This window comes from Artibeus jamaicensis, unplaced genomic scaffold (assembly GCF_021234435.1).
Source record: "Artibeus jamaicensis isolate MK-2021 breed Jamaican fruit bat unplaced genomic scaffold, CSHL_Jam_final contig_452, whole genome shotgun sequence".
Taxonomy (NCBI): Eukaryota; Metazoa; Chordata; class Mammalia; order Chiroptera; family Phyllostomidae; genus Artibeus; species Artibeus jamaicensis.
Genome location: NW_026521837.1, coordinates 16,009,837 through 16,030,818, shown reverse-complemented (window position 1 = coordinate 16,030,818; position 20,982 = coordinate 16,009,837). Strand labels below are relative to the sequence as shown.

Below are 20,982 nucleotides of genomic sequence, written 5' to 3'. Positions count from 1 at the left end.
ATTCTCAATCACACACCAATAACCTGTTCTCCGAAAGGCAAAAAAAATAACCCATAAAAAAACCTTTCATGACCTCATATCTCCTTCTGGCTGCTCCAAATTTCTGTTGCATTTTTACGAGTGACTTCTTTATTTTAGAGAAAAAGATTATCTCTGGTTTGTTGCTTCCAGTTCCTCTGCCCACCCTGCCATTCCCACTTGTGCCCTCTGGGCATCTGCAGCTGCAACTCTCCTCAAGGTCACAGGGACAGGGGTGAGGCCCAGTGGGAGGCTGAAGCTTGTTCTCTTCCCACATTGTTATCTGGGGAACACAATGAGAGGCTACTTGGTACTTAGGTGGTTCTTTAGGGCTGGCTCCTTAGAGGTAAATGACTTGAACTGACACACAAACAATAAGAGATATAAGTTCAGACACCTCACTTTGACTATTTGTGTGATGTCGGGAGAGTACAAATTATCAGGATATTAAAAATAAAATGCAGTTATTCCGTGAATATCTATTGAGCGTACAGGCACCAGGCTGGGAATATAGCAAAGTAAAACATACCAGGCCCCTGCCAGCAGGAAGCATGGGGACCGTCTCACTTTACTGCAGAGACTGACATGAGCAACCCAATGCAGAGGACTTTGTCCAGGATGGCACGAGGAGAAAAATAGAGTAAGGGTCATGGGCCCTGCTGGAGGGACAGAACAGGTGGAGAGCAGGGAGGGGATGCTATTTTGTAAAGCTGAAGGAAGGCCAGCTGGATTAGATGACATTTGTACAAAAACATAAAGGAAATGAGCTAGGCAGGAATCTTGGGAAAGAACATTTTGGGGAGAGAGCAGAGTAAATGTGAAGGCATTGAGGTGGAGACTTGGCAAGTGAGAAGGGCACGGAGGCCAGAGTGGCTGGAGCAGAGTGAGAACAGGAGTAGCAGCTGGGGTCAGAGAGCCAGGTCATATGAGACTCTGGCCAGTGCATGTTTGGGGATTTTTTTCTGAACAGGAAAAGCAGCCATTAGAGGAGCAATTTTCAAACTTTTTCCTATCATGGCACACATAAACTAATTACTAAAATTCTGCAGCACACCCCGAAGTACCTATCTAAAAAATATATAGATATAATTTTGACAGATGTACAAGAAAAAAGTAATAATAGTAATTACCTACCCTTTTGCTCTAAAGTGACTTTTTAAAATATCAGCTCCTTGTACTCATATATAGGATTTCTGGTACCAAAAAAGACCTTCTAATCAGATGCAACCTTCTTATGCAGCATGTCCAATAAGAACCAATTCTGTTATATGACAGCTATTGTGTTGGTCATTGTCATTTTTCTGACAGTCTAAGGGAAAAGAAGTCAGTGCCTCTGACTACATAGTCAGGTATTGCATGTTTTAAAAATTCTTGCAGTACACCAGTGTGCCACACACACTGGTTGAAAATCATTGCATTAGAGAATTTTGAGAGAGGTATGACCTAATCTGACTTCTGAAACAGTCATACTCTAGTTGCTCTGTGGGGAATGTTCTATTTAGGGGACAAGGGCAAGTGCAGGAAGACCATTTAAGAAGTTACTATGACAAAGGAAGGAGCTGATGGGGACAAGTGATGGTGAGAAATGGTCAGGTCCTGGGTAAACTTTGAAGATAAGGCCAATGGGATTCACTGAACTATTCACTGCATGAGAGAAATAGTGCAATCCAAGGTTTGGGGCCTGATCAGTGGGAAAGATGGGGCCATCATTTACTGAGATGGGAACACTGGGGGAGGAGTAAGTTGGGGGCAGGGGTGGAGGTGGTGGCAGCAAGAGAGGTTTGGGACAGGTTAGGCTTTCACGTCTATCAACTATGCAAGTGGATATGTCAGGTGGGAAATTGGGTACATGAGTCTGTAGCTCAGGTGGAGGTCTAGGCAGAAGATATAAACTTACAGCCATGAGACCAGATGAGATTACCTTGCAAATACATGTAAGTAAGGAAAAGTTCTGAGGACTGAGCCCTAGGACACACAAAAGTTGTAGATCTGAAGATGTGGAGGCTCCAGCAAATATTCCTGGAAGCAGTGACAATCTAAGTGAAGCAAATAAATCCTATTTTTCATACATGTTCTTGCACATATTGAGAAAATGGACTTAATCAACATTCCTGTCCCCTAATATCATTCCCATAGAAAGATTGCTGATCCCTATCATTCAGGTCTTAGAGAAACTTGAGTTGCAAGTGCTACTATTAAAAATGTGCCCACCAATATTAGCCTTAACTCAAGGTGAGGAGGGATGGGCAATCATCTTTTGTGTCATTGTGGTCACAGTCTCGTGTTAGATCACTTCATACCAATCCTTGGAACAAAGAACTTTAAGGGGCATATGATGAGATAATAGGCTTCTCTCACTGTGATAGCAACAGTTAAAGCAGCCTTCCTGGGCCAGAGGCTCTGCCACACTACCTCCAAAATGCACCCCTTCCATGTATGTCCAGTGAGGAGCAGCATAGGGTCATAGGTGAGCATCTTGGCTGATGGAGGAGTGCCTACCACCACACTAGACCCATAGTTCATGTGGCAGGATGTGAGGACATCAACCTAAGTTTAAAATGAAAGAGGGTATTTGTTTCTTCTGTCTCATAATATCTCATGGGCTCATAAGTGCCTATATACTCTCACAGTTCTAGTAGTTAGTTCAAGATTCCAAGTCATGAGGCTAAATTAGGCCCACATGCTTTTTGTTTCAAAATTCTCAACATAACTCTGGCTGGTGTAGCTCAATTGATTGGAGTGTTGTTCTATAGACCAAAAGGTTGTAAGTTTGATTTCTAGTCAGGGCACATACCTGGGTTGTAGGTTCAATTCCCTGGTTGGGGGTGTGTACAGGAAAGCAACCACTCAATGTTTCTCTCTCTGTCTGTCTATCACTCTAAAAGCAATGAAAAAAAAAATGTCCTTGCGTGAGGATAAAAAATCTTAAAAAATAAAATTCTCAACACAATTCTAGTCTTAATTTAGTTTTTTATATATTTGTACTTTAAGGCAGACAGCAGAAATTCTTGTGGTCAGTGTTCATGGCATTTTTAGTGTGTCATGGATCAAAGCTCAGGGGAAATTTCTGTGAAATTTTCAGACAAATACCACTATTTCAGATAAGCCTTGGAAAATCATTTGATCTAAACTCAATGAGATTAACTATACTAAAACAATTAATTTAATTTTTAAGTTTAGTGTGAAAATTAAATAAAATACTAAAATGTGAAACAAGGGAGTCACTTTTTTTTTTGGTGGCATCTCTGAAACTAACCCTACATTTTCTTGTCATTCATCCATCTGGATTTTCATTAATACAACAAATACATTAATCATGTCATTTCATTCAATGTTGTTTCATTATACTGTTTTTAACATATTTTATTGATTATGCCATTAATTAGAGTTGTTTCCTTTCCCCCCTTCATTCCCCTCCACCCTGCACACTCCTCCCCCACTCATCCCCTTTAGTTCATCAACTGCCTCATAGTATGTTTATCCATGTGTCACAAGCTCTTTAGATTCTATATTTCCCATACTATTCTTGCCCTCCCCCTGTCTATTTTCTACCTACCGTCTATGCTACTTATTCTCTGTACCTTCTCCCCCATTCTCCTCCTCCTACTCCCCTCTTGATAACCCTCCTTGTAATCTCCATTTCTATGATCCTGCTCCTGATCTAGTTGTCCTCTTAGTTTGCTTTTGTTTTAGGTGTGGTTGTTAATAACTGTGAGTTTGCTGTCCTTTCACTGTTCATCTTTTTTATCTTCTTTTTCTTAGATAAGTCCCTTTAACATTTCATATAGTAAGGGCTTGGTGATGATGAACTCCTTAAAGTTGACCTTATCTGAGAAGCGCTTTATCTGCCCTTCCATTCTAAATGAAAGCTTTGCTGGATAGAGCAATTTTGGGTGTAGGTCCTTGCATTTCATGACTTGGAATACTTCTTTCCAGCCCCTGCTTGCCTGTAAGGTCTCTTTTGAGAAATCAGCTGACAGTCTGATGAGAACTCCTTTGTAGGTGGCTGTCCCCTTATCTCTTGCTGCTTCTAGGATTCTCTCCATTTTAATCTGGCTAATGTAATGATGATGTGCCTTGGTGTGTTCCTTCTTGTGTCCAACTTCTTTGGGACTCTCTGAGCTTCCTGGATTTCCTGGAAGTTTATTGCCTTTACCAGATTGGGGATATTCTCCTTTATTATTTGTTCAAATAAGTCTTCCACTTGTTGCTCTTCCTCTTCCCCTTCTGGTACCCCTATAATTAGGATGTTGGAACGTTTAAAGATGTCCTGGAGGTTCCTAAGCCTCTCCTCATTTATTTGAATTCTTGTTTCTTCATTCTTTTCTGGTTGGATGTTTCTTTCTTCCTTCTGGTCCACTCCATTAATTTTGAGTCCCAGTTTCCTTCCCATCACTATTGGTTCCCTATGCATTTTTCTTCATTTCACTTAGTGTGGCCTTCATTTTTTCATCTAATTTGCGACTATAATCAACCAGTTCTGTGAGCATCCTGATCACTAGTGTTTTGAACTGTGCATTTGATAGGTTGGTTATCTCTTTGTCACTTAGAAGTATTGACTCTGGGGCTTTGATTTGTTCTTCTTCTTGAGCCATTATGTTTTGGTCTATTTGCGCCAGTTACATATGAGGGGCAGAGGCTTAGTTGTTCACCAGGGCGGATCAATCTAGTCCCTGGGTTGTGACTGGGGGCAGATCGGAGAAGGAGAAATGGCATTTGTTCAGCTCTCTCTCAGATTTTGGTCCCCTCTGCCACTTCCCACAAGCAAATTGGGCTCTTGTGGTGCTGGTTCCCAGCTGGGTGGGCTTGTGTACATTCTAGGACCCTGTGGGTCTCTCCAACTCTCCTGTGAGGCTGGGAGTCTCTCCTGGCACCTCAACCCCTGAAAGTTTTTTCAATTGGTGCTTTTAGGCTTTATTTCCCCACACTGGGGCCCTGGGTTCGCAATCAGTCTCATGCTGGGTTGTTTTTTTTTTTTTGCCTCGTTTATCTGCATGGCAATGTGTGACCGTGTTCAGCCAGCCACCTTGTGCCCTCACTGGGTCTGCCTGTTGCCACCCACACCTGGGATCTGCCATCTGCTGCCTGCACACCTGGGTCGGTCCAGCAGCCACAGCTTTTCCCTGCCACCACCCCTCTCAGCTGGCAGCTGACTTCACCCCTCTTACTGGTCTGGATGAATGGCTTGTTGTTGTCGGACTTCCGTACAGTTCAATTTTCTGTCTGTTTTGGTTGTGTTTTTGTTTCTAAATCTTTGTTGTCCTTAAATTTGGTTGTGCAAGGAGGTACAGTATTTCTACCCATGTCTCCATCTTGGCCCTCATTATAATGTTGATAAGAAAAAAAATTGCTTCCTGGCCAGGGCCAATGTCTGTGCCTATGGACTTTGTATGTTCTCTCTGTGTCTGTGTGGATTTTTTCCAGGGACTCCGGTTTCCTCCCATGTCCCACAGATGTGCTTCTAAGGTGAATGGTGTGTATGCATTGTGCTCTGTGTATGTTTGTGAGTGCCCTCTATTGGAAGAACACCCTGACCAGGGTGTGACCCACCTTCTGCCAAGCTGCCAGGATGGACTATGGGCACCTGAGACCCTAAATTGGAATAAACCAATGGGAAAATAATTAGCTTATTTGTTTTTATTAATCTTTTTAAAATGTATTCACATTTCACATTTATTTCAGTGTTTAATATTATACATGTTTTGAGTCTTTATTTAGAATTTTGGTAATGTTTTCTGTTACCAGAAATATGCCATAATAACTTGACTCTTGATTATATCAATTAGCCTGCAATAACACTGGTTTTGTTATGTCTTTCCACTTGAAGTTGCAGTTTCCAGAACCTATACAGAACATTTAATGAGGACTTACTGTATTTTTTTTGACTAGTGGCTAGATTGTAGTAAGAGATGTTGAATTTTTCAGATATAAATATTCCTCAGTATATTACCTGTAAGTCAACAGGCACTAACAATATATCCAATATTGCATGTTGGCTCTGTAAACATACAACATAGAATACTATTTGCTGGTATAGAGTAATTGTAAGTGGCACTAGGAAAGGAGTATAATAGCAATGGTAAATTAAAGACTAATTATTCATAAATTACCAATGGTACTAAAGTGAATCAAATCTTCTACTCAGTCATGAGCAGGATTGGATTTTTTTCATTTTTTTTATTTTTTATTTTTAGAGAGAGGGGAAGAGAAGGAGCGAGTGAGAGAAACATTAATGTGTGGTTGCCTCTTGTGCACCCCCTTCTGGGAACCTGGACCACAACCCAGGAATATGCCCTGACTGGGAATCAAACCATCAACCCTTTGGTTTGCAGGCTCGCACTCAGTCCACTGAGCAACACCAGCCAGGGGAGCAGGATTGGTTTTGTCTCACATTTCCAAGTCTCCTTTCCCTCCCCAGGCTGGGGCTTCCTTATCCTGAAACTCTGCACCTGGTTCTACATGGAGGCTGGGGCTGCTGGCTGCCACAGTGGAGCCATGTTTGAGAAGTTGAAGGCTCCTGCTCCAAGGGAATTCAGACAAAATGAAACTCAGGTGTAAAGAGTGAGAAGTGGGCTCCATCACAGATTTGGGGGAAGAGACTGACAATTTGGAATAGTCTCTTTCCCCCTGGGTGTCCTTATTTCTCTTTGGGAAGTCACTTTGTGCTGTTTGGCTTGCTAAAGTATAACAGGTGGGATTGCCTTTGCCAATACATTCCCGTACACGCAGAAGGAACTGAACACACAAAAAAATTGTTTAGATAGTTGATTACTTTGAACGCCAATCACATTATACTGGTGTGATGGGACACTTTGGTCACTCAGACCTGCTCGCTCAGACCTGCTCATAGGCTTTTGATTTTTTTCAGCAAAAATGGCTTCATGATTACCAGTTTTCACCTAAGAGCTATTTCCACAGTTATTTGTTAATAAAGCTATGGAAAATGAGTTTTACCTGGTGTGATTAAATAGCTTGTGTATTGTGTGGCTCCCCTAATCTTGGTTCTTACCATTGTATCAAGACGCCCAATAACTTCAAAACTGAAGCTCACATTGTTGCCTGTCATTTCTGACAGCACCTCATTGATGAGCTTGGTAAAGTCCTTGGGGCTGATGCACTCCGTGGCCCCTACAGCCATGGCCTTCTCAAATTTGCCTTTGTTGAGGTCAATTCCAATGATCCTGGAAGCACCAGCTGACTTACAGCCTATGACGACTGAAAAGCCAACTCCTCTCAGGCCAAAGACAGCACAGGTGAGAACCTGGGATTACCTGTGGACAGAAAAGTGTTTCCTCCAACTCCTTACCTGAGACCTCTATTTGGATATCTCACAGGTATCTTAGGCTGAATATGTATAAAACTGAACTCTTAATTTTCTTATTGCCTGCCCCTCGAACATATTTGTGCTCACTCCAATTTTCTTCATTCATGACCTTCCCTCTCCATTACCTTGTATGCAAGCCAACAGGAAGTCCTGTTAACTTTACCTACAAGGTATATTTTAAATCTCTCCAGGTGCAAACTTCAGTTGTTTTCTCCTGGCGGTGTCCCATGGACAGAGCTTAACTCTCTCAGGAACAATGCATGACAACACATATTTGTCAACCAGGAACATTAACTCAAGTCTTGGTGTCAGGGTTTCTTTGGGGGGATGCAGGCATACAGCACTCCCATGACTGACCTCAACACTCAGACCCTGGCACCACCAGAAGTCAAGCTGATGGCTCAAAGCCCCAGGCTTCCATTCACCATAAACCACAGTGTTCACATAAACTGTCTGGCACAGCACAGGTTGCAGGCACACAAAGACTCTTGCATCAGGCAGGATGTTCTGAAGAGCCCAAAGCTATCTCCCAGGAGCCCATGAGGACCAGTCCTGAAGACCTCTGGAATGGTGACACAGACCATTATTAAAGAATACTAAGGGAATCATAACAGGGAAGAAAAGCAATAGCAAAGGGTAAGAAAATATTTTTAAATAATATATGTTTAACACTTATTTTAGACTGTGGCTTTCTTTGCTAATAATGATATGGAAAATTTACTATAGATATTAATTTCTAGTTCCTATTCCTTAGAACAGGAAGGTGGATAAAAGAAGAAAATTTGTTGGTTTGTTGCTGTTGTTGGTTTTGATTATTGGTATTTTGATTTTTGCTGTTGCTGGGTTAGCAGAGACTAGCGCCATGATCCACTCAAAGGCTCAGAGGTAGGGTGACAGGAGGGTTAAGAAACTATCACTTTTCAGAGGGGAGCCTGGGATATAAGGAGAGGTACAGTTCCTTAATGATTAAAAATATCACACTTCATAGCCACCACCGTTTGGGGCTTACTAGAGATTAAATAAAGAAGTATTGTAGTGCATAAAGGAGACGTGTTGTGTAGGTTCCTGGAGATTATTGTCTAATGAGTAACACTAAAGACGTGAAACTTTGAGAGTTGGGACACATACTATTAATAAGGCAGTCATGTTTCCTTGAAAAATGGAAGAAGTTCCTATTTAGATGCAGTGGACAGAAAAACAAGAATTTCTCTGAGCATGGAGGTGACTTCAAACTGAGAGTGATGTTAAGGAACCAACCACAGGAGTGCTCAGGAGATAAGTGCCTCAGAGAGTAAGACTTGCATGTATAGAGGTCTTCATGCAGAAGCAGCTCAGCAGGCTTGTAAATGCTAAAAGAGGCAAGTCAGGCTGGCTTACATGATATTGTTCCAAGTGTGAAAACTACTGAAGGATTTCTGGGAAAAAACTAACATGGTCTGGTTTATGCATTATGAAATTACTTTGGCTTGTAAGTGGAGAATTATTGGAGATGGTCAAGATGAGTAATGAGGACAGCAGAAGAAAGTCCGTAACATCTGCTTAGTCAAGAGACTTATGTCCCCACTCCGAAATTCATATGTTGAAGTCTTAATCCCTAGTACCTCAGGACATGATCTTATTTGGACATAGGGTTTCTGCATAGGTAATCAAGTTAAAATAAAGTGATTAGGGTGGACCCTAATCCAGTATTACTGGTGTCCTTATAAAAAGAGGAATTTAGACACAAAGACTGACATACATGGAAGATGATATGAAGGGACATAATGAGAAGACGGCCAAGGAGAGCTGTCTGGAATAGACCCTTCACTCACAGACCTGAGAAATCCAGTCCTGCCAGCAACTTGATTCTAGTCTCCAGAATGTGAGAAAATAAATTTTTGTTTAAACCGCTCAACACAGTCTTAAACTCACAGAAGATTCTGAGCCTAATACTAAGCATCGTGTATGATCCTTCACATCAAGGGGTTTACAACAATGCTGCCTCTGGCCCTACTTTGAATCTAAGTGCCTTTGTAAAGTAAACTGGTGTTGTTATGATGAAAACAGAATGCATATTTACCATGCAGCCAACACAAAACTAGACTTGTAGAGCCAGGCCCTCCTAAAACTCTGTTAATGAAAGGTAGAGGGAATGGCATGCACAAAGGTAGGTGCAAAGCAAAATCTGTTAACTATAGCACACAGGTAACAGGAGAAGATCAAAGAAGGACTGGTAGCAACACCTACCAGTGGTTAGGCTCGTTCAATAAGTTGGTAAACAAACTAGTGGTTAGGCTATATCTAAAGGATTCAGAGAAGCACTCCAGGAAGCTGTCATTCTCCAGGCACAGATGAGTTTCTCATTTTGGGGGAAAAGTAATCTCAATACTATCTGACTTCTAGAATATTTTTAAAAAGTTATTAGTCATGATTACTAACATTTTTTTAAATCAGAAGCATGTCAACAAACAATAGTTTTAATAGAGCAGATTAGTAGTTTTTAATGAATAAAGTCATAAATTTAATATCCAGTGTGACAAGATCCTTAAGAATAAACAAGAACCAGTAACAGAATTAATATACAAAAGTCAGGAAGTATCTCTTTATTTAAGAATCCATCCTCACAATGATGATATACTCAATATAGGTGTGCTAAACACGTTAGGCTTGTGTAATCTAAGGCTCATTACCTTAACACAAACTTCTTTACCCTTTGGTGAGGCAACTTCTATTTCCTCAATGGAAAGGGGATTATTCAGCTCCCATTACACAGCTGCCTTGCATTTAATAACCTAAGAAATTGATGAGAGTTATAATGAGTTGTAAGTATGTCTTCACAAATACAGATTCCACAAATAATAAAAATATGGACAATTTGACATTCTAATTTGACCAGGATGATTTTCACTGAAGACTAGAATTGTAATCCTTAGAGATCATCTTGTGTGCAACCATGTTTGATATATGAGAAATGTGGCCCAAATGATCGATCCATGGCCACGTGGCACCTGAGAAGCAGAGCTGGACTAGACCTGAGCCACAGCCTTTTGCCTTTTTTGCTTGTGGTCACATAATATTTCACTAAATTAGGTTTTTGTACTATTGTTTCAAATTAACATAACTATCATCTTTGTATCATTTATCCACAAGGGCAAATTTATACAACCAAAGATGCTGCTGATTTTTCTGCAAGAATGTAAGCCAATATTTAAGTGCTATATAACATGTAGCAAAGGGGAGGGAATTAAAAATTAGCATGGTAAAGATGAAGGGAACCTTGAATGTCATGAAGTGTAATAGACTGGGAGTACCTAGATGACTCAGTCTGGGTTTTGCATTTCTGTATCCTTATTTTTTTTCACCTAGCCCAGTTTTTGCATCTCGTTAGGTCTTAAGAGTTAGGCAGGTTAAAACTTCTCATGTTACAGAAGAAGAAATTAAGTTATGGAGATACTCAGAAACTAGCCTTCAGTGGTTTTGCTGAGACTGTCATATTCTGAGCAGCGGAGCGGGTCGGGCAAAAAAGATCCCTTGACCCAGAGATACTCTGGGAGAGATATCTCTGAGAAAGATACTCTTCCTGTCTTTTCATGTGCAAATCTGTCAAGGAGTCCTATAAAATATTGTAAATAATTTGTTCAGACACAAAATGAGTTATCCCTTATCTTACTTGTCAACTAAAGTAATATTCTAGCAGAGCCCCTGTAGATGGTTGTGTGGCTCTTTTACAAAGAGATTAATATGAAAACTCATATGCTATAAACAGATGGATGGTTGAAAGCCATCTATGACTCAAGCCACTAATATTTGCCCTCAGTCTTTCTCAGGAAAACGTGATGGGTCAGAATGTACTGTAGTCCATTGTTGAAATTAGAATCGCACACTACAATTCCACACAAATTCCAACTACATAAAGAGTTGAGGTTTAGTTTTTTTAAAAATTGTATTTATTTACCGTTAGAGCTAGGTGAAGGGAAGGAGAAAAAGGGGGAGAGAACCATCAATGTGTGAGAAATACATCAATCGATTGCCTCTCACATGCCCCCTGATGGGGACCTAGTCTACATCCCAGGCGTGTGCCCTGACTAAGAATCAAACCTGTGACCTTTTGTTTCACAGGCCAGCGTTCAATCCACTGAGCAACACCAGCCAGGGCAAAATTTACTTTTTAAATAAACTATTTTATCAATCAATAAAGGTTTAAATATCAAATATATGGAACATGTAGGAAGTTTTATGCTAAGAATAATAAGTCATAAAGAAATCTAAAAATGAAAATTTTGTGTATTGAGAAACAGTAACTAAATCTTCCAAATTTAACTAATTTAAGCCAGAGTCTGAAGGAAAAAGGCTTACTGAAAAATGACAAAAGTAGGACTTCTGCCAAGATGGAGGCATAGGTGGAAACATTGTGCCTTCTCGCACAACCAAGTCTAAAAACAACAAAGTTTTAGCAAAAAAAAATGCAGCCAAACTGCAGAAAATTGAACAATACGGGAGTCCGACAATAACGAACCCTTCAGCCAGACTGGTAAGAGGGGCAGAGCCAGCAGCGGAGCCCGTCTGGCAAAAAAGATCCCCTGACCCAGATGTGCAGGCAGCAAAGGGCAGATCCCAGATGTGGGGTAGTGAGGGGAGGACCCAGTGAAGGGGTAAGGCAGGCAGGCTGACTGCAGTCACACATTTGCGCACAGATAAACCAGCAAAGGAGCAAGCAGTGAGACACACCAGGCAGGCCCCAGAAGCGGGAAGCAGCAGAGGGGACCACTATTGCTCCCTCTCTGACCCTGCTCCCACATATAGCTTCACCAACCAGCGACCTGGGTGGCCTGTCCTGGTGAACACTTAAGGCTCCACTCCTCATACGTAACAGGCACAAACAGATCAAAACATGGCTCAAGAAGAACTCAGAGCCCCAAAGCCAAAAAATCTAAGTGAACAAGAAATTGCCAACTTACCAGAGGCACAGTTCAAAACATGTGATCAGGATGCTCACAGACCTGGTTGATTTTAGCCACAAATTAGAGAAACACGTGAAGTCTAAACTAATGGAAATGATAGGAAATGCACAGGAAACCAATAGTGATGGGAAAGAAACTGGGACTTAAATCAAGGGAGTGGACCAGAAGGAAGAAAAAATGACCAAACAGAAAAATATGAAGAAACAAGAATTCAAAAAAAATGAGGAGAGGCTTAGGAACCTCCAGGACATCTTTAAATGCTCAAACATTCGAATTATAGGGGTACCAGAAGGGGAAGAGAAAGAGCAAGTAGAAATCTTATCTGAACAAATAATAAAAAAAAGAACTTCTTCAATCTGGCAAAGGCAATAGACTTCCAGGAAATCCAGGAAGCTCAGAGAGTCCCAAAGAAGTTGGACACAAGAAGGAACACACCAAGGCACATCACCATTATATTAGCCAAGATTAAAATGAAGGAGAGAATCTAGAAGCAGCAACAGATAAGGGGACAGCCACCTACAAAGGAGTTCTCATCAGACTGTCAGCTGATTTCTCAAAAGAGACCTTACAGGCAAGAAGGGGCTGCAAAGAAATATTCCCAGTCATGAAATCCAAAGACCTACATCCAAGATTGCTCTATCCAGCAAAGCTTTCATTTAGAATGGAAGGGCAGATAAAGTGCTTCTCAGATAAGATCAAATTCAAGGAGTTCATCATCACCAAGCCCTTACTATATGAAATGTTAAAGGGACTTACCTAAGAAAAAGAAGATAAAAAATATGAACAGTGAAAGGACAGCAAACTCAAGTTATTAACAACCACACCTAAAACAAAAGCAAATTAAGAGGACAGCTAGATCAGGAGTGGAAACATAGAAATGAAGATCACATGGAGGGTTAGCAACAGGGGAGTGGGAGGAGGAGAAGGGGGGAGAAGGTACAGAAAATAAATATCATAGACAGTAGGTAGTAAATAGATAGGGGGAGGGTAAGAATAGTAGAGGAAATATAGAATCTAAAGAACTTGAGACATGTGGTCATAAACTAAAGGGGGGGAATGGTGGGGGAGGGGTGTGCAGGGTGGAGGGGGTATGAAGAGGGGAAATAGAACAACTGTAATGGCATAATCAATAAAATATATTTTTTAAAAATGACAAATGTAAACATTTTTGAGACATACAATGCTTAATCAAATTTATAAGGAAAGCAGAAAGGCACCCATCCTCTCCTACTACTCCTGCCCTCCAGCACACCACACTCACACCCAGAGATTTGTGCAAACAACATAAGTAGGGAAATTCAAGTTAATGAATATATCACTAAGTGGTTGCTCTCCTCTGCTATAAAAAGGCCTTGTTAATGAAAATAATGACATAACTCTCTACTGAAAGTCGATACTGATTTCTTACTTACAGAGAGTACAAAATAGTGTCAAAGGGGTGGTGAAAAGGCAATGTTATTTATATAAATACTTTTGAAAAATAATTTGCAGTATTTATCAGAATAATTAGAATTTTTTCCTGCAGGTAGTCACATTTTTCGCAAATTTTCGAGATATCTTTGAGATATAGAAATTGTACATATTTACAAAATATAACTTGATGTTTTGATATATGTATATATTGTCAAAAGATCACCACAATCAAGTTAAATAACATACCCATCACCTCTATCTAGTTACTATGGTGTAGTGTTTGTGTGTGTGTGTGTTGAGATATAATTGAAGATTTATCTCTTAGCAAATTTCAATTATACAATATAATATTAACTATAATCACCATGCTGTACATTAGACTTCCAGAACATATCATCTTGCATAGCCAAAACTTTGTACCCTACTTACTATTTTAACCCTTTCACCCTATAGTTCTATATTTAAAACTCTACTTTAATGAAATATTAAATTCAAAAAATATTAATATAGATTAGAGGTCATCACAGCACTATTTATGAAGGAAAATATGTAACCGATGTGTATAAACAAACGTAAATAATAATAAAAATGATGAAATAAATTGTGGAAAATCTTGGTGTAGTATAGTAATGCAGTAAGTCCAATTTAACATATATTTACACCTAATTTAGAGCTGGAAGTTAGAGTTATTTATTCTAACTCGTAGCCAAATTACATACACCAGGTGAAAGTACTGCCAGTCTGTGAGGCTTGAGTGTGAGCCATTGTTTTAGCTGCAAACACTGATGAAATTGGCACATTTTATTCTGCATCCCAATCTTTAAACCAAAGAAACCAGTTTGTCTCAGCAATGAAAAGTCGTTTACTTATGGACAAGGGCAAAAGAGTACCAACATAGGCAGTGCCAGAACAAACACAAAAATACTCGTTTGGAGAACTTGCTCTCAAGGCCTTGGCACAACCTTTTATGACATTAATATAAAAAAACAAAGTTTTACAAAAAATAGTGTTATTGAGTGAGATTTCACATCTCTATAAATTTTTATGATCTAAATCCCTTCTCAAGGAGAACTGATTGAATGATATACATGTCAAAAGCTGCAACTTGGAAAGTAACTTTTTTTAAAGCTGAGCTAAAAAAGTTCACTGTCATTTGGATAATATAGCATGTCGGTCCTAATTTTGGGTTTGCAGAAATTACCAGCTGACTACCTCTTGCAAACCTTTTCACAGTTTCCATGAAATTCTGGGGCCAAATCTCCCAGGGTACTGAATCTCCTAAAGCTGTGAGCCTGATGCCACTCCAAAAATCTCCAACAGTCTTCAAAGAAATGTGCAAATCTCAAAGTACCCATGGAACTCTAATTTTCTCTGGACAGAACACACCAGGAAGGACTTTGAGAAGTATGCTGCAGGAGTAAGAACTGTGGTGTCAGATACACCTGGTTCAGGACCTGGAACATGCATGCCCTCAGCAGCCCACATTTATAAGATGGGAATAATGATCTGTAGGTTGAATGTGTGTCCTGGGGATCATGGTGAGGATCATAAAGCACTTCCTATTCTGCCTCGTTCAGTAGCAAATAGGATTATCATTAACTTGGTGCCCATCAGTAACCAAAGGTTCAGATTTATTTTCTCAAGTGTTCACATTTATTTTTTTACCCATTATCCTATTTTTTAATTTAGTTTTTTACAGTTGTCCCAGTGTTTCCCTATTGCTCTCCCCTACCCTGCCCAACCCTGCTCCCCCAGTCAATCCCCACCTTGTCGTCCATGTCTATGGGACATTTATACATGATCCTTGACTAGAATCTTCCCCTTTTTTCCCCCACTATCCACCTCTTCCCACCCCTTTAGTTACAGTCAGTTTGTTCCTTATTCAATGTCTTTGGTTCGATTTTGCTCATTTGTTTGTTTTGTTCATTAGGTGCCTCTTATAGGTGAGATTGTATATTTGTCTTTCACCACCTGGCTTATTTCACTTAGCATAATGTTCTCTGGATCCATCCATGCTGTCTCAAAGGATAGGAGTTCCTTCTTTCTTTCTGCTACATAGTATTCCATTGTGTGCATGTACTGTAGTTTTTTTGATCCACTCATTTACTGATGGGCACTTAGGTTGTTTCTGCCACTTCGATATTATAAATATCGCTGCTATGAACATTGGGGTACACAGGTTCTTTTGAATTGGTGTTTCAGGGTTCTTAGGGTATAATTCTAGCAGTGGGATCACTGGATCAAAAGGCAGTTCCATTTTTAGATTTCTGAGGAAATTTCATACTGTTGTCCTCAGTGGCTGCACCAGTCTGCATTCCCACCAACAGTGTATTTGTGCTCCCTTTTCTCCACATCCTCACCAGAACTTCTTGTTAGTCGATTTATTAACGGTGGCCATTCTGACTGGTGTGAAGTGGTATCTCATTGTGGTTTTCATTTGCATCTCTCTGACAGCTAGTGATGTTGAGCATTCTTTTATATGTTTATGGGCCCACTGTATGTCCTCCTAGGAGAAGTGTCTGTCTGTTCAGGCCCTTTGGTCATTTCTTAAAATATATATTTTATTGATTATGCTATTAGAGTTGTCCCATTTTTTCTCCCTTTTATTCCCCTCTGCCCTGCACACCCCTCCCACCAGTATTACCCCACCTTAGTTCATGTCCACGGATCATACAAATAAGTTATTTGGCTTCTCCATTTCCTATAATATTCTTAACCTCCCCCTGTCTATTTTTTACCTACCATTTGAGCTTCTTATTCCTTATTCCTTGTAACTTTTTAAAGTATATTTTATTGATTATGCTATTACAGTTTTTCCAATTTTCCCCCTTTATCCCCACTCTGCCCTGCACCCCCCAACTATCCAGCATTCTCCCCCCCATTAGTTCATGTTCATGGGTTGTACATATAAGTTCTTTGACTTCTGTTTCCTATACCATTCTTAGCCCCTCCCTGACTATTTTATGCCTACCAATTAAGCTTACTTTCTGTACTTTTCTGCCCCGTTCTTCCCCCCCCCTTTCCTTCCCCACTGAAAACCCTCCATGTGATGTTTATTTCCTCTGATTCTGTTCCTATTCCAGTTTGCTTAGTTTTTGTTTTCATTGTTGTTGGGGTATTTTTTTTAAGGTTCAGTTGTTGATAGTTGTGAGTTTGTTGTCATTTTACTGTTTGGAGTTTCTGATCTTCTTCTACTTCTTAGATGAGTCCCTTTAACATTTCATATAATAAGGGCTTGGTGATTAACTCTTCTAACTTGACCTTATCTGGGAAACACTTCATCTGTCCTTCCATTCTAAATGATAGCTTTGCTGGATAGAACAATCTTGGATGTAGGTCTTTGCTTTTCATGACTTAAAATACTTCTTTCCAGCCCCTTCTTGCCTGCAAGGTTTCTTTGGAGAAATCAGCCAACAGTCTGATGGGAACTCCTTTGTAGGTGACTGTCCCCTTTTCTCTTGCTTCTTTTAGAATTCTCTGTTTATATTTAATCTGGGGTAACTTAATGATGATGCGCCTTGGTGTGTTCCTCTTTGGGTCCAATTTCTTTGGGACTCTCTGGGCTCCCTGGACTTCCTGGAAGTCTATTTTCTTTGCCAAATTGAGGAATTTTTCCTTCATTATTTATTCAAGTAAGTTTTTTATTTCTTGCTCTTGTTCTCCTTCTGACACTCCTGTAATTCAGATTTTACAACATTTAAAGTTGTTCCAGAGGTTCCTAAGCTTTTCCTCATTTTTTGAATTCTTCTTTCTTCATTCTGTTCCAGTTGGATGTTTATTTCTTCCTTTTGTTCTAAATTATTGATTTGAGTCCCAGTTTCCTGCCCATCACTGTTGGCTCCCTAAATATGTTTTATTTATTTCACTTTATGTAGCCTTCATTTGTTCTTTCATTTTGTGATTGAGCTTTCAGAAGCTCAATCAGTTCTGTGAGTATCCCATTTACCAGTGTTTTAAACTCTACATCAGGTAGGTTGGCTGTGTCCTCCTTGCTTAGCTCTTTTTCTGGAGTTTTGGTCAGTTCTTTCATTCCGGCCATATTTCTTTATCTCAGCATACCTGTTAAGTTGTAAGGGGGCAGGGCCTTAGGCATTCACCAGGGTCAGGCAACCCTCTTTGCTGCATTATGGCATTGCAAGTGGGGAGGGGTCAGAGAGGGAACAATGCAGCTCTCTTGTTTGGCTCTAGCCCTACTTTCCAACAAGGTTGCATGTGAGACTGGGAGTTTCTCTTGCCGTGACACCCCTGACGTAGTGTACAGCCAGCTCTGAGTCTCAGTTTTCCATTCAGCCAGCCCCACCCTCGTGGTCCACCACCTTACTGTGGGTTCTTTCTGCCCGCAGGGCTGCCTATCTCCCTCCTACGGGTCAGATCGGTCTGATCGACTGTTTCTTTATTTCTTTGGTTGTCAGAGTTTCATGCAGTTTGATTTTCTGGCACTTCTGGTTATTTTTTAGATTTGTTGTTGTACTCCTTTTGGTTGTATGAGGAAGTGAAGGGTTTCTACCTACACTTGCATGTTGGCCTGAACTCTCCTTTTGCTCATTTTTCATTGAATTGTTTGTCTTCCTGGTGTTCATTCATATGTGTTCTTTATATATATTGGAGATCAAACCCTTGTCCAAGGTATCATTGCCAAATATATTTTCCCATATGGTTGGTTCCCTTTTCATTTTGCTGATGTTTTCTTCACCATGCAGAAGCTTTTAAATTTGATATAGTCACACTTGTTTATTTTTTCATTTATATCCCTCGCCCTAGGAAATATTTTGACAAAAATATTGCTGCGTGGGATATCTGAAATTTTTCTGCCTATGTTTACTCTAGAATTTTTATGGTGTTGCAACTTATAATCAAGTCTTTTATCCATCTTGTATTTATTTTTCTGTATGGTATAAGCTGGTGATCAAGTTTCATTTCTTTGCATGTAGCTATCCAGATCTCTCAGCATGGTTTATTGGAGAGGTTATATTTACTCCATTTTATGTTCTTGCCCACTTTGTCAATATTAATTGACCATAGAGACATCAGTTTATTTCTGGGCTCTCTTTTCTGTTCCATGGCCTGTGAGTCTGTTCTTATGCCAGTACCAGACTGTTTTGATTACCATGGTCTTGTAACATAGTTTGATGTCAGGCATGGTGATGCCACCTACTTTGTTCTTCTTTCTTAAAATTGCTGAAGCAATTCATGGTCATTTATGGTCCCATATAAATTGTTCAAATATTTGTTGTATATCTGTGACATATGTCATTGGTATATTAATAGGGATTGTATTGAATCTATAGATTGCCTTAGGTAGTATGGATATTTTAATGACAAAAATTCTTCTAATCCATTAGCACAGTATATGCTGTGGGGTTTTTTTTGTCTTTTTCTTAATGTCTTTCTTTAGTGTTGTGTAGTTTTCAGAGTACAGGTCATTTACCACCTTGGTTAAGTTTATTCCTAGGTACTTTATTTTTTGTGTTGCTATAGTAAATAGAAATTTTTTCCTAGTTTCTATTTCTGCTATTTCATTGTTGGTGTACGAAAATGCCACTGACATCTAAATATTGACTTTGTATCCATTATTTGCCAAATTCACTTATTAGGTTGAGTAGTTCTTTGTTGGAGCTTATAGGGTTTTCTATGTACACTATCATGTTATTTGGAAATAATGACAGTTTTACTTCCTGCTTTCTGATTTGGACACGTTTTATTTCTTTTTCTTCTCTGGTCACTGTGGCTAGATGTTCCAATACTTGGTTGAATGGAAGTTGTGAAAGTGGACACCCTTGTCTTGTGCCTGATCTCAGGCGGAAAGCTTTTAGTTTTTGCCTGATGATGTTGGCTGTAAGTTTCTCATACATGGCTTTTATTATGTTGAAGTGTGCTCCCTCTACTCCCACTTTGCTGAGTGATTTTATCATAAGTGGGTGCTATACTTTATCAAATGCTTTTCAGCACCTATTGATATGATCATATGAACTTTATCTATTATTTTATTTATGTGATGTATTATGTTCATTGATTTGCTAATATTGTACCATCCTTACATCCCTGGGAAGAATCATACACTTCACCACATGTGATCTTTCTAATGTATTGCTTGATCCAGTTTGCCAATATTTTGTTGAGGATTTTAGCATCTGTGTTTATCAACCATATTGGCCTGTGATTTTCTTTTTTTGTTGTTGTATCTTTATTTGGTTTTACATTAGGATAATACTCTCCTCATATAATGAGTTTGGGATACTTCCTTCTTCTTGAATTTTTAGAATTATTTGAGAATGATAGGAATTACCTCTTCCCTAAATGTTTGGTAAAATTTACCTGTGAAGCCATCTGCTCTAGGGCTTTTGTGTGCCAGGAGTTTTTTTGGTTGCTGCATCAATTTCACTAGCTGTTATTGGTTTATTCAGGCTTTCTGCTTTTCTTGATTCAGTTTTGGTAGATTATATTTTTCTAGAAATTTGTCCATTTTGCCTAGGTTTTTCAATTTCTTGGCATATAGTTTTTCATAGTAGTTTCTTATGATCCTTTGCATTTCTGTGCTATCAGTTGTAATTTCTCCCCTTTCATTTCTGATTGTATTTGGATCCTCTCTCTTTTTTTCTTGATGAAGCGGGTTAAAGGCTCTCAATTTTGCTTTTCTCTTCAGAGAAGCTCCTGGGTTTATTGATCCTTTGAATTGTTCTTTTAGCCTTTATGTCATTTAATTCTGCTCTGATCTTGACTATTTCCCTCCTCTACTTGCTCTGGGCCACCTTTTTTGTTGCTCCTCTATTTCTTGTAGATGTAGGGTTAGGTTGCTTATCTTTTCTAGGTAGGCCTGTATTGCTCTAAACTTCCCTCTCAGGACTGCCTTCACTGTGTTCCATAAGTTATGGGCTGCTGCATGTTCATTTTCATGTGTTTCCAGAAGCCTTTTGATTTCTTCTTTGAGATCATTGTTGAAACATTCATTGTTTAATAGCATGTTATTCATTCTCCATGAAAATAATTTTTTTTAGTTTTTTCTTGGGATTGGTTTCTAGTTATGATCCAAGACATTGTGATCCAAGAAGATGCTTGATATGATTTTAACTTTCTTGAATGTGTTGAGGCTTGTTTTGTGTCCTATCATGTGGTCTATCTTTGACAATATTTCATGTGTATTTGAAATGAATGTTTCTTAGGGTTGAAATGTATATATAAATTAAGTCAGTTTGGTCTAGTATCATTTAGTGCCACAATGTCCTTGTTGATTCTTTGTTTGGAAGATGTATCCATTTTTGACAGTGGGGTGTTAAAATTTCCTTCTAT

At 39.5% G+C, this 20,982-nt stretch overlaps 2 protein-coding genes across 2 annotated transcripts in view; one reads left to right on the top strand and one right to left on the bottom strand.

Annotated features, from left to right (window-relative positions):
• Positions 1-4: 4 nt before the first annotated feature.
• Positions 5-7,285, bottom strand: LOC128627581 (all-trans-retinol dehydrogenase [NAD(+)] ADH7-like; the record flags this gene model as incomplete). The annotated part of the gene is made up of 3 exons (XM_053666341.1): positions 5-301; positions 2,431-2,565; positions 7,028-7,285. Coding segments are annotated over 3 exons (690 nt in total), but the record flags the coding sequence as incomplete, so codon positions are not given.
• The window catches only part of ADH6 (alcohol dehydrogenase 6 (class V)), a 62,369-nt gene continuing 48,622 nt past the window's right edge, over positions 7,236-20,982 (top strand). The window contains exon 1 of the mRNA XM_053666404.1: positions 7,236-7,271. The gene's annotated coding sequence lies outside the window, so the exon portion shown is untranslated. The remainder of the gene's footprint in view (positions 7,272-20,982) is intronic.